This window comes from Oncorhynchus masou, chromosome 15, assembly GCF_036934945.1.
Source record: "Oncorhynchus masou masou isolate Uvic2021 chromosome 15, UVic_Omas_1.1, whole genome shotgun sequence".
Classification (NCBI taxonomy): Eukaryota; Metazoa; Chordata; class Actinopteri; order Salmoniformes; family Salmonidae; genus Oncorhynchus; species Oncorhynchus masou.
This window is the reverse complement of record NC_088226.1, coordinates 65,277,142-65,291,028: the sequence shown is the minus strand read 5'-3', so window position 1 is coordinate 65,291,028 and position 13,887 is coordinate 65,277,142. Positions and strand designations below refer to the sequence as shown.

General features: G+C 42.9%; 1 protein-coding gene across 6 annotated transcripts in view; it reads right to left on the bottom strand.

Annotated features, from left to right (window-relative positions):
- LOC135556674 (transcription factor SOX-6-like) overlaps positions 1–13,887 on the bottom strand; it is a 186,052-nt gene that overhangs the window by 107,917 nt on the left and 64,248 nt on the right. For 5 of the 6 annotated variants that reach the window (XM_064990054.1, XM_064990053.1, XM_064990052.1 and 2 more), the window contains 2 exons: positions 3,031–3,250; positions 1,202–1,412 (listed from right to left, as the gene is read on the bottom strand). In XM_064990054.1, the coding sequence (XP_064846126.1) occupies positions 1,202–1,412; positions 3,031–3,249 (430 nt within the window). In that variant the 5' untranslated portion in view covers position 3,250. The remainder of the gene's footprint in view (positions 1–1,201; positions 1,413–3,030; positions 3,251–13,887) is intronic. The other variant, XM_064990056.1, reaches the window with a different exon arrangement.

The following is a 13,887-nucleotide window of genomic DNA, read 5'->3' as shown; positions in this document are numbered from 1 at the left end:
CAAAACAGAGGGTGATTTGGGAAGCTCAAGTAGATTAGTGTTTTGATGATATTAATTCATATAATTTTACACCTATGAATTCTGTTGACAACTATTTCTATTATAAAAACATATATATATATATATATTTAAGCAGGTATTCACATTGAGGTCAGAAGACCTCTTCCCAAGAGAGACATGGCCAAGAGGGGCAGTTCAGTCAAATGTAACCCCTATATGGGAGTGGAAAAACTTAAGACACAGAAATTGACCAAAAACAGATGGGGGAACGCTGACACTGCATCAAGACACTCTCAGCTCTGTGTGCTTTGTCTCCCTGCCTTAGCATCGATGTACATCACTTCTGTTAGACAGGCAGATGACAGACACACACACACACACACACACACACACACACAGATAGAGAGCAAGTGGTTCACTCACAGTAAACCAAAGACTATCTACAGTAAAGTAGAAGCTGTGATGAAGTGGTGATGCCTTTGGCTATTTGGCTCTAGAGATCACTACTCTACACTGCACCATATCAATAACAGAGTGAAGCATTAGGACGATAGATCAGTGGGGCCTCTGATATCATGACAATTACCATGTGTAGCATAGCAGTACAGAGAGATGTAAGATCTCCATAGCTGTGGGGTATAGGAGCATGCAGGAGCATGCAATGGGAGTCAACCACTGGCCTGATGTGAGGAGACAGATCTGAGGGGGAGAAAAGGGAAACTAGCGATTTCACTTCTCACAGATCTGTGATCTATGGGTGGGGGATTTGGCACTTGTAATTGAATGGTTCAAAGTTCCTCTGAAGAGGATATAGACACAAAGGAAAAGCTAAACATACTGTATGTACGCAGTACGCACACACACATACAGGAGAGCTCTCACACACACACAGTCTTGTTTAACTAACCTTGTGGGGACCCACAGTTGATTCCCATTCAAAATCCTATTTTCCTTAACCCCTAACTCTAAACCTAATTCTTACCCTAACCCTAACTCCTAACCCTAACCTTTAACCCCTAAACCTAACATTCTAACCATAACACAATAGCTTTTTTCCTTTTGGGGACCGACAAAATGTCCCCAGTTGGTTAAATGTTTGTTTACTATTCTTGTGGGGACTTCTGGTCTTCAAGTATAGTTAAACATGTCCATGTACAGAAGAGCACACACACGTACAGAGGGGGTAAAGGCCTTCTCCTACCGTCCTGCTCTGTCTTTGTCAGCTCCACCAGTTTCTTTTGTTTCAGTGTGTCCACCACGTCGGCCAGGCTTCCTTTGCGGCGCTCAAGTGTTCCGAAGGTCGATCCGCCCAGCTGCTCGCCCCGCTCCCGAGAACACTCCTCGGGCTTTGGTGGAGAGGTAGAGTTATTCCGGTAGGAGTACAAGGAACAGCCCTTGCTGCTACCATTGTCCTATAGGAACAAATACAACATGGGGCGATAGGTAGCCTAGTGGTTAGAGCGTTGGACTTGTAACCAAAAGGTGGCAAGATCAAATCCCCGAGCTGAAAAGGTACAAATCTGTCATTCTGCCCCTGAACAGGGCTCTAGAGTAACCCACTGTTCCTAGGCCGTGATTGAAAACAAGAATTTATTCTCAACTGACTTGTTTACTTGAATAAAGGTAAAATGGGTTTTGGAAATACTCTGACTTCTTATTTTACCTCATCTAAATATTAATGGCCATTATTTCAACTAATAACTAACTCGCCACCAAGTAAAGTGTAACTTAAACTACAATCACTATTTATATAATTGCTTTTTAAATTAGACTTTTCACCCCCTCTCTATTGACTAATGTTTGTGGTTGTTGCTGTTGAGGGTGTCGTTCAAATCATCTAATGTTCGTGGTTGTTGCTGTTGTGGGTGTTGTTCAAATCATCTAATGTTTGTGGTTGTTGCTGTTGTGGGTGTTGTTCAAATCATCTAATGTTCGTGGTTGTTGCTGTTGTGGGTGTTGTTCAAATCATCTAATGTTCGTGGTTGTTGTTGGTAAAATCATCTTCTTAGAGCAGAATCTAGACTCCTGTATTGGCAGCCAGAGTATGACACCTTGGCACGGCAGTGGGGAAGGGAAAAGTTGATATCTACATCCCATGGCTGCCTTTTCCCTATGTAGTGTACTACCCATAGGGCCTTCAGTCAAAACTAGTGCACTATATACGGAATAAGGTGCAATTTGGGACAAAGGCCAAAACTCATGGGTTTCGCAACAAAGGCAGTCCCCTTTTGGGCCTGTGCCAAGAACACGGTTATAGATATCCACTCCCTCCATCTTGTGATTGACGAATTAAACTCAACGCAGAAGAATGCCACAGGTCATAGCCTGTGTGGCAAGGGTAAGAGGTACACACCTGTCATGCATGGAGATAGCAGTGATTTTAAGGTTAAAAACAGCCAACTCTGACAATACAGCAAAGACAAATCCCACAGGACTGACTATGGCCATTTTTTGTGTGGAAATGACAAACTTCAAAAGCCTTTTTAAATCACAAATACATTACAAGTTTTACATTTTCAGCGCAACAGAGTGATCCAGTTAAGATCCTACATCTGTACACTTATGACATCATAGGTCAAGGGTCATTCATGGGGCCAGTAATACTGTAGCACAGCGATAGAATGCGTCCCAAATGGCACCCTACTCCATATAATCCACTACATTTGACCAGAGCCCTATGGGTCGTGGTAAACAGTACTGTACTATCTAGGGATAGGGTGCAATTTGGAACATAACCATGCTGTTTTTAATAGTGAACCGACATTGTCCCTCAGCACACACTCTAGCACAGGTGGCCTGACGAGAGGTTTATTTCTGAATGTCGTCTCCTCCTCTTACAGAGTGGGGGGATCTCCAAGAACATTAGATGGCTTATGTTACAAACACAAGGGGCTTTGGCTAACAGAGACATCTACAGACGTCCTTGAAACTGTTCCAAGAGGCATTTGTCTTAAAGAGGAAGATTCCTCTATAATGGGGATCAGTGACAGTGTCAATCTTATGAAGAGTGTGTGTGTGTGTATGTCTCACCGTCTGAGTAGAGCCTATACTCTTCCACGCCGACTCAGGCTGGCTGTCTCTGATTGGCTGGTGCTCCTCTGGGAGGGGTTTGCTGTGCAGAGTGGGTGAGGCCGGCTGGTCCTGGCTTTCTCTGTCCTCATTGGCCCAGCCCACATCGTCCTGACCCATCGCGTCCTCTTCCTCCGTCGCTGGGGGAAACGGAGATGTGGCTTGCTTGGAAGACATCATTCTATAAAAAAACAATGAAAAAATGTATGACTTTTTCTTCCACATTCCTTCATATCTGTATCTTGTTATACACCTGTTGGGGGAAAACCACAAAACACCCCTTAACACTGAATATTCAGGATTAGAGTGGATGTTGGGATGATACTGTAGAATCCTCTCACACTTGAAGGGAAAGACAAGAAAACACATTTCCTTCTACATTACAATCACACTGATGGACAGAAGTGAACCACAGGAAGACGTCCTTGTTTTTATTTTCCTCTCCTTGTGTTGTTTTATTTGTTAAGCACTTTGAAATGCCTCCCCTGTAAGAAATGTGCTCTATAAATAAAGTTTGCTTTGATTCAGCTTATGTTGCCGATGGCAGATGGAATTATATCAGTGTTATGACTCCATCGCCTACTGATTCCTAGAAGTTTGAATATTGAGGTCAATCATTAGGAAGACAATCAAGCTTACACTGAAAATCTTCTCCAGCGCCTATCTTTCATTTATTATTTTGTATTTTTGTATTTTACCCCCTTTATCTCCCCAATTTCATGATATCCTATTGCGATCTTGTCTCATCGCTGCAGCTCCCCAACAGGCTCGGGAGAGGCAAAGGTTGAGTCATGCGTCCTCCAAAAAGATGACCAGCCAAACTGCGCTTCTTAACACCTAATCCAGAAGCCAGTTTGATCAATGTGTCAGAGGAAACATCACCCAACTGACGACCGAGGTCAGCCTGCAGGCGCCCGGCCCGCCACAAGGAGTCGCTAGAGCGCGATGAGCCAAGTAAAACCACCCCGGCCAAACCATCCCCTAACCCGGGACGACGCTGGGCCAATTGTGTGCAGCCCTAGGGGACAGAGTTTTCTTCTTCTCCAGTGTTACCCTTTCTCCAAAGGCCATTTTGAACATGATACATTCCCCCCCATCCCCACCCACCGGCACGCACACACACACACAGTAATACACCCAGTTGTGGTAGGATAATCTATTAGACAGTGTACAGATGCAAGATCTTAATATAGAATAGAACATGGAACTGACAGAGATGGTCGCCTCGCTTCGCGTTCTTAGGAAACAATGCAGTATTTTGTTTTTTTAATGTATTATTTCTTACACTGTTACCCCATGAAATATTAAGCTATTAGAGCGCAGCAACGCTAACTAGTTAGCCATTTCACATCCGTTACAATCCACTTTGTCTCTATACTGACACTTTGCTTGTTTGATTGCCAGTGGGTCTGTGAGTCTGGCGACGAATAGGTAGCGAGTGCCAACCGACTAGAGCATACAGGTTAGCACAGTGTCCAAGGAAGGGCCAGAAGTATACAGAATGGTGTCGTCTGCGTAGAGGTGGATCAGGGAATCGCCCGCAGCAAAGGCAACATCATTGATACTATATACAGAGAAAAGAGTCGGCCCGAGAATTTAACCCTGTGGTACCCCCATAGAGACTGCCAGACGTCCGGACAACATGCCCTCCGATTTGACACACTGAGCTCTGTCTGCAAAGTAGTTGGTGTCCCAGGCTAGGCAGTGATTAGAAAAATCAAGGCTATTGAGTCTGCTGATAAGATTACGGTGATTGACAGAGTCGAAGGCCTTGGCCAGGTCGATGAAGCCGGCTGCACAGTACTGTCTTTTATCGATGGCGGTTATGATATCGTTTAGTACCTTGAGCGTGGCTGAGGTGCACCCATGACCGGCTCGGAAACCGGATTGCACAGCGGAGAGGGTAGGGTGGGATTCGAAAAGGTCAGTGATCTGTTTATTAACTTGGCTTTCGAAGACTTTAGATAGGCAGGGCAGGATGGATATAGGTCTGTAACAGTTTGGGTCTAGGGAGTCACCCCTTTGAAGAGGGGGATGACCGCGGCAGCTTTCCAATCTTTAGGGATCACGGACGATACGAAAGAGAGGTTGAACAGGCTGGTAATAGGAGTTGCAACATTACCGGCAGATAGTTTTAGAAAGAGAGTGTCCAGATTGTCTAGCCCAGCTGATTTGTACTGGTCCAGGTTTTGCAGCTCTTTCAGAACATCTGCTGTCTGGATTTGGGGGTGGGGGGGGGCTGTTGGCCAGGGTTGGAGTTGCCAGGAGGAAGGCATGGCCAGCCGTTGAGAAATGCTTATTTAAATTTTCGATTATCATGGATTTATCAGTGGTGAACGTGTTACCTAGACTCAGTGCAGTGGGCAGCTGGGAGGAGGTGCTCTTGTTCTCCATGGACTTTACAGTGTCCCAAAACCTTTTGGAGTTAGAGCTACAGGATGCAAATTTCTGCTTGAAATTGAAATGAAATTGAATTGAATATGATGTGTTAGTGCACGTTTTCAGAATTTATGTAAATCACAAAGTTCAAAAGGGGCGGCCGGGTAGCCTAGTGGTTAGAGTGTTGGACTAGTAACCGGAAGGTTGCAAGTTCAAACCCCTGAGCTGACAAGGTACAAATCTGTCGTTCTGCCCCTGAACAGGCAGTTAACCCACTGTTCCTAGGCCGTCATTGAAAATAAGAATTTGTTCTTAACTGACTTGCCTAGTTAAATAAAGGTAAAAAATGAGAATGTTTTCTCAGTCAATTTACCTGGTAAAATAAAAAAACATTTTATTAATCTGCTGTGCAGGAAAAGTCTCAGCAACAAAAGAGCGATCAAATTAAGATCCAACATCTGTATCACTTGTCGATCACTCATCACCTTGCAGCAGTGAAAACACAGTAAGCTTAATTCAAGTGGGTTTCTGTGGAAACCTGTATTTCCTAAAGCAAAGCCTCAGACCTGCAGCATTGAAAATACAGTAGGCTTGATTCAAGTAACCCTGTACTTCCTCCACCTGACCTTACCACATCAATAAAGAATTTGCTGCAATTAATTTACACACAAAACCCCTCAAATCTCCATATTGTTTAGTGTTCCTTGCCAAAACAAAAGTTGAATGCCGATTCTCCACTTCTCCCAAAATGTACACTTGCAAACTTCCTGTCATGAATTTGACAATGGTATGATGGTTACACCGATCCTATGATATTCAATTAATGACAGAGTGTGTGCAAGTGCACACTTGGGGAGAAGTGTGGAGAATCAGAACTCAAATGGGATTAAAAGGTGGGAACATGAGAGTTGTGTTTTACACCAAAGAGAACCAACCTCAGTTTCTAAAATGTAAAGCAGATCGCCACTTCAGTATTAGCACCCCATCAATCACGCAGGATGGTTTATGTCTGAAGTATTCCATCTCCTGGGCCACCTAATACCTAAATCTAACCCTTACTCAACTATCTAAGAGAGAGAGAGAGAGAGAGAGAGAGAGAGAGAAAGAGAAAGAGAGAGAGGTTGAGAAAGAAAGAGAGAGAGAGAGAGAGAGAGAGAGAGAGAGAGAGAGAAAGAGAAAGAGAGAGAGGTTGAGAAAGAAATCTAAAGAGAATGTGATCAAATGGGAAGGAAAGGGAGTGAAAGAAACGAGTTAGAGAAAGAGAGAAAAAGAGAAAGAGAAAAAGAGAAGGGGGGTTCCTTGAGAGTGACTCCCGCAGTAGCAGGTGTCCACAGTGATTTGATAGGAGCATATACAGTGGATCAGAGGTGGGGGGTCTGTAACTGTCAACTGGAGAACATTATACATCATAAGTGCTGAAAGGAAACCTGGGGAGAGGGGACAGTGTCAGCACTAGCAGTGTGTGTGTACTTGTGTGTGCTTACGTGCGTGTTTGTGTGTGTGTACGTGTATGCTTACATATGTGTATGTGTTCAAAGGGTGTGTAATGAGTGTGTGATTGTGGGCAAAGGCCAAACTTAGACAGAAGTCCATTGCAAAGATGACATCTGACACCAGTCCTGACCCTACCGTGACACTGACGATAGCATCATTGGTTAATTACACCACCAAATACCTCTACTGTATTCATCTAAATTGCTGCCATGCTTGCTTCCAAATTCCACCCAAATACAATATTTTGGTTTTTGTTTCATTTGTCCATTGTTGATAAAGTCCCACATTTTTTTGCATGTCAGAAATCAAGTTTTCAAAATATATAACTTTCAAATTACAGAACTACAGCTGGTATGAGATTAATGGTATGATTCATTAATCTCAGCACCACTACAATGTCAACATATGTGACCCGATTCAGGAAACTAGGTTTACGTCGCAAGTCATTACTTCACAGGAGAGCTGTTTGAACGTTTAAAAAAAATGAAGCATTTTTTCACAGAAATGCCTTCTTGAACATGTGAACTTTCATGTGCCTTAACCTCTTACACTTATGGTGGCGCTATTTCATTTTTGGAAGAAAAACGTTCCCGTTTTAAACAAGATATTTTGTCACAAAAAGATGCTCGACTATGCATATAATTGCTACTGTTCGAAAGAAAACACTCTGACGTGTCCAGAAATACAAATATCTTCTCTGTGCGTGCCCTTTAACGTGAGCTTCAGGCAAAACCAAGATGACTTGGCATCCAGGAAATGACAAGGATTTTTGAGGCTCTGTCTTTCATGATCTCCTTATATGGCTGTGAACGCAAGAGGAATGAGTCTGCCCTTTCTGTCGTTTCCCCAAGGTGTCTGCAGCATTGTGACGTATTTGTAGGCAGATCGTTGGAAGATTGACCATAAGAGACCACATTTACCACGTGTCCGCCCGGTGTCCTGCGCCGAAATTGGTGCGCAAAAGTCACCTGCCAGTATTTTTACATGGGGCACAGAGAGAGAAGCAAGCTTCCACGAACTGCATGTCAATGAAGAGATATGTGAAAAAACACCTTGAGGATTGATTCCAAACAACGTTTGCCATGTTTCGGTCGATATTATGTAGTTAATCCGGAAAAAGTTTCACGTTGTAGGTGACTGCATTTTCGGTTCGTTTCGGTAGCCAGGCGCAATGTAGAAAACGGAACGATTTCTCCTACACACAGACGCTTTCAGGAAACACTGCGCATTTGGTATGTGGCTGGGAGTCTCCTCATTGAAAACATCAGAAGCTCTTCAAAGGTAAATGATTTTATTTATTTGGTTATCTGGCTTTTGTGAAAATGTTGCGTGCTACATGCTACACAAAATGCTATGCTAGCTTTGCATACTCTTACACAAATTAGTCAATTTCTATGGTTCAAAAGCATATTTTGAAAATCTGAGATGACAGTGTTGTTAAGAAAAGGCTAAGCTTGAGAGCAAACGCATTATTTTAATTTTATTTGCGATTTTCAGAAATCGTTAACGTTGCGTTATGCTAATGAGCCTGAGGCTTAGTCACAATCCCGGATCCGGGATGGGGAGTTTCAAGAGGTTAATATCAAATGTGTATGCCATCTGAAAATGCAAATACAATTGTTAAATTACGAGCCTAGTTGGTTTAGCCAAGTGTACTGTTAGCTAGCTAACGTTATGTGTATGATCTTATTATTCGTATCTCAGACACATTTTCTTGACTAGCTATAGCCATAGAACCTGGTGGTTAACTACCTGCAGATTCATGCAGGGTAGTAACGTCATGAGTTGTGATTATGGTCCATTGTTTAGCTAGCTAGCTAGCTAGCTACATGTCTTAACAAAAGACTCCACTCTAATTGTGACAGAGTATTTTCCTTTCAAGTTAATGTGTACTATTAGCTAGTGTTGTGATGTTGCCCTCTTTGGGTACAGCAAGCCCCATCCCCCTCTCCCTGCCTCCCCCTTGCCTCCTTCAACTAGGCTGCTGTGGTCAGAGAGAGGTCGTAAATTCCTGAGGAGAGGATCTCCTCATGGCCACACAGTATAGAGATAGAGTGAAGTTTCATAGAGAACAAAGGAATTTCTTCCACCTCACAGAACTTGAGGTCCGAAAAACGTTTACGTTCCGGAGAAGGTATAAAAGATCGGTGAAGAATCCAGCTACGAACTGGTCCATTTGGTACAACTTGGGGAAGCTCATGGGAGATGGTGTTGCCACATTACCGTAACGGTGTTTATATAATAGCCTCAGATATGAGATTTAAATCTAATTGTTGTATGAGATGAATGAGTGAGTATGATACTCTTTGTATAATGGTGTAATGTGATTTTGGACTGTTTAATGAAGGAAACTCCAATTCCCTTTTGAGTTGAACTAAATCAGAGGACCGCCCATGAGCCCAGTTAGGGTCAGGCATCCTGCGACAGCCCCTTTTCTACAATTTCGAATAAAACCCAACTTTGAGAAATTCTCAGTAGACCATGTTTCTCTCAATCACGGGAGGACAAAGGTTGCAGACCATTGCTGAATCTTTTAACCATACCACGTGTTTATACTCTTAAACTATCGATACCGAGAGAATAAGAACAAGTCTTTGATATTAATTACTAGTCTGCAGCTAGGAATTCGGTATCATTGAACGCGAAGAACGACAACCACCGAAACATCCATTCTACAACAACATGAATGAATGTCGCTCTGAACAAAGCACTCTCACCACGACAGAGAGAGAGAGAGAGAGGACGAAAACTCTCCAACAGAAACAAACTTTTCAACAAGGAACCCGACGACACACTGAGCGTAAATATATATATATATATTGATTGCAATTGTTCCCGAATGAGTGAGCGTTCGTGTGCAAAGAATTAGCATTTCAATTGTTATAATTATCAACTTTGTCGTGTCTCATCTCAGTTGACTCCCACTTCCCTTTGTGTCCACCAAGCAGCGATACCGGTTTATCCCACTTGGGAAACTTTGTTATCTTTTCCTTGTAACTATCTACTGTTTGTTTATGCATTTCTGTGAATTACTTAGTTAGTAATAAATAAATTATTTAAGACAATTGATGTATGGATGACTCATAGTGAAGATTGGGTTCGTGCATATAACCAACAATTTACGACATTTGGAATGAGACTAACGTGAGGTAAAATAAATAATTCATTAATCAGAAGACTATTGATCAGATATGAAAATATCTGAAAGGTTATATTTGGGAATTATAACTTTGTAATCTGATTATTTTCCTTGGTGCCCCGACTTCCTAGTTAATTATGGTTACATGATTAATCAGCCAGTTAGCTTGGGTGCTTGACTGTCGTTGTGAGGTCAGAGGTTTTGGAACAACCCTACTTATTGGCCAGAGTGTCCAGTGTGCGCTCTGAATGCAAAACCACAGATAGAGCAACAAGGTGAGTAATGTTCAGTGAACTGTTCTCTCTCTTAGATGTCTGGAAGTAAGATAGCAAGAACAGTTGGATCAACCCTTAAAGAGATGGGTGTGAACAATGCTGAATGTGTGTAGACAGAGAAGAGCTCTTCACTAGATACCAAAACATTCAAACACCATTTTCTCAAAAGTGAGTTTACAAGTTGATCAACATTCAAAGCAGAATTACTTTCCCATTGTTCCTCCATTACAGTGTATAATATACCATTTAGTAGTTCTGTCTCTCTATTTTTATCCAATGTAAAAACAGAAATTGAAATGTTGCTACATAAGACCGAATCCAGGTGGTGAGTCTGGATATGTGTCTGGATATGTGAAAATGGCGAGTTTCTATGTTTTCTAGTCAAAGAGATAATACGTTTATCTGATGCATTTGATGATGACATCATCCAACCGTGATTGGGACTCCAATAGGGCGGCGCACAATTGGCCCAGCGTCGTCCGGGTTTGGCCGGGGTTGGCTGTCATTGTAAATAAGAATTTGTTCTTAACTGACTTGCCTAGTTAAATGAAGGTTAAATTAAATAAATACAAAAATGTAATCCCGAGACACTGATGACATCATCTGGTGTGTATCATATATTCTTTTTTTTAAATATATGAGCAGGCAAAGGTTAAGTAACTGATATGGAATATGCACTGAATCCCGGTCCATAGACTAGCACATAAACTGTACAGAAACAAAAACAAAAAACAGAAGTATGTGCCAACTGCCAATGCGATTCCATACAAAATCACAATCCTTCATGCAAGGAGCCAGATAGTCTGGCCCACCAGTCAGAGTTAGCTATATGAACTTTCATGCCCCCTGCTTAGCAGAATAGAGATGGCAGACAGACAGACAGACAGACAGACAGACAGACAGACAGACAGACAGACAGACAGACAGACAGACAGACAGACAGACAGACAGACAGACAAAGAAGGGGAGAAGCAGAAGGGTGGAGGAGAAAGAAGGGGGGGTTATATTTAGCTGACAATATTGCTGCCTGTTTATGGGAGCTTAAGAGCTTCTTAGAACTGAGATCTCATATGGCCCAGAATGCCTGGACCTCATAAATCGCAGCCACTGATAAAGTTTCATCACGCAACAGACCCCAAGCTGTTTGTTAGCGTTAGTGAGACCATCAAGCCTCATGTGATTAGTCAGCATTAGCCAGACCCCATCACAGAAAATAGACATTTTCATTGGCAATACAATAGTGGCAAAAAATTATACAATATCAAGAATGCATTACTGTTTAGTCTTCAAATGGACACTAAGGTCATCTAGCTATAACAATTGCAGATAATATGTGATGAGAGATGAACAGGAAATCAACGGTTCCACACAGTATCTACATCTGAGGTAAACTCCCATCTACACACACCTCTACTCCAAATAGCTTGGTGAAACAGCTGTTGATATACATCTGATGAGACACACAGATAGAAAGAGACAGAGAAACACCCTGAGACGTCAGCCATTACTTCACTGTAAACTAAATATTACTACAGTTTGCCTGGAGGAAGCCTCGGGAGAGGAAAGTAGAAATTGAGTGATTACTGTCGAGGCAGCGGCGGACATTTTCCCTGAAGTAGAAATCATTCCCGCCGGGAGCCCAACTAAATAATGAGCCTTGCTTCCTGGAGGGACTGATGAGACCATGATTAGACAGTGGTCCAAACAAAACACTCTATTCATCTTTTTCACATGATTACCGACTAGGCCAACCTTGGCCAACATTCCCGAACGGCCACCGCACCTTTCCAGTCGATACACTATTAGAGTATTGGAACAAATTGCTTCTAGGAAGTTTCTTGGAAGGTCGAGCCAATGTATCAAATGCATTGTATCTTCATGACATGAGATGACAAGAGTGATAAGGAAACCAGAACACTGTGAGAGAGTCAAATGTTAAGAAAAATGACTACTGATATTCCACGAAAACAAGGAGCTGCCACAAAACAATCTAATTTCATTGCTGGATAAAGAAAATGGGCCATATTTTCTACTCACAGCTCTACATTATGGATGCTTCTGGTTAATGTAGTTTTTTTTACAACTCCTGCCATAGAAAATGTCTAAATGTCTATATCAATGGATATTGTTTGCTGTAGGAGATGACAGGGGAGCATTTTAACTCCCCACAAAAAGTCCAGGGTAATTTATAATCCCTTTGTGAGGGAAAAAAGTGAAAGAAAAAGGGGGTCGGAATTTGGCAAGAGTTCATCATTCACTACTTCTCCTCTCCTGGAACCTGGAAACCTGGCTATTCTGGAGAAACAATTGGCCATTGTGGACCATGGAGACAGAGGGACCTGTCTGTGACAGAAGAGAGGGAGAGCGAAGGCCCCTCTTAGGAAAACACAAAGCGCCATTCAGCCGCCGGAGTCCCTTCTGCCACTTGTGGAGCGACGAGGGTGGCAACAAAGGCCTCTGATTCACCCAATTGGGTGTAAAATCTTCAGCAATTCCCGTTGAAGTGAGCTGAGTAAGTGGGAAATGTCAGAAAGAGAGGGAGCTAGAGAGAGAAAGGAGAGGATAAAAAAGAGAGATATTCTTGGTCTCCTGGACAATCCCAATAAGCATGAGGTGAGTTAGGAGAATGAGGAAAAGGAGGCCAGTACAGTGAATTAGGAGAATGAGGAAGAGGAGGCCAGTACAGTGAGTTAGGAGAATGAGGAAGAGGAGGCCAGTACAGTGAGTTAGGAGAATGAGGAAGAGGAGGCCAGTACAGTGAGTTAGGAGAATGAGGAAGAGGAGGCCAGTACAGTGAGTTAGGAGAATGAGGAAGAGGAGGCCAGTACAGTGAGTTAGGAGAATGAGGAAGAGGAGGCCAGTACAGTGAGTTGGGAGAATGAGGAAGAGGAGGCCAGTACAGTGAGTTAGGAGAATGAGGAAGAGGAGGCCAGTACAGTGAGTTAGGAGAATGAGGAAGAGGAGGCCAGTACAGTGAGTTAGGAGAATGAGGAAGAGGAGGCCAGTACAGTGAGTTGGGAGAATGAGGAAGAGACGGCCAGTACAGTGAGTTAGGAGAATGAGGAAGAGGAGGCCAGTACCGTGAGTTAGGAGAATGAGGAAGAGGCAGCCAGTACTGTACCAACATGGTCCCACGGGCTGAACTCTACAGACCATCCCAACACAGGAGGTTGGTGGCACCTTCATTGGGGAGAACGGGCTCGTGGTAATGGCTGGAGCGGAATCATTGGAATGGTATGAAATAGATGAAACACATGGTTTCCTTGTGTTTGATGCCATTCCATTCGCTCCGTTCCAGCCATTATTATGAGCCTTCCTCCTCTCAACAGCCTCCACTGAATCCCAAACACAATAGGTTCTCTTCCTATTACCGTGTCCAATAGAGAGTCCATCCAAAAATGGCATCCTGTTCTACTTTTCCCCAACTATAGTGAACTATAAAGGGAATATGGTGCCATTGGGATGCAAAGATCTATACGTTTTTCATTGGTCTGTCTGGGCCCTCGTTAAATGGGCATTGATCGGCCTAAA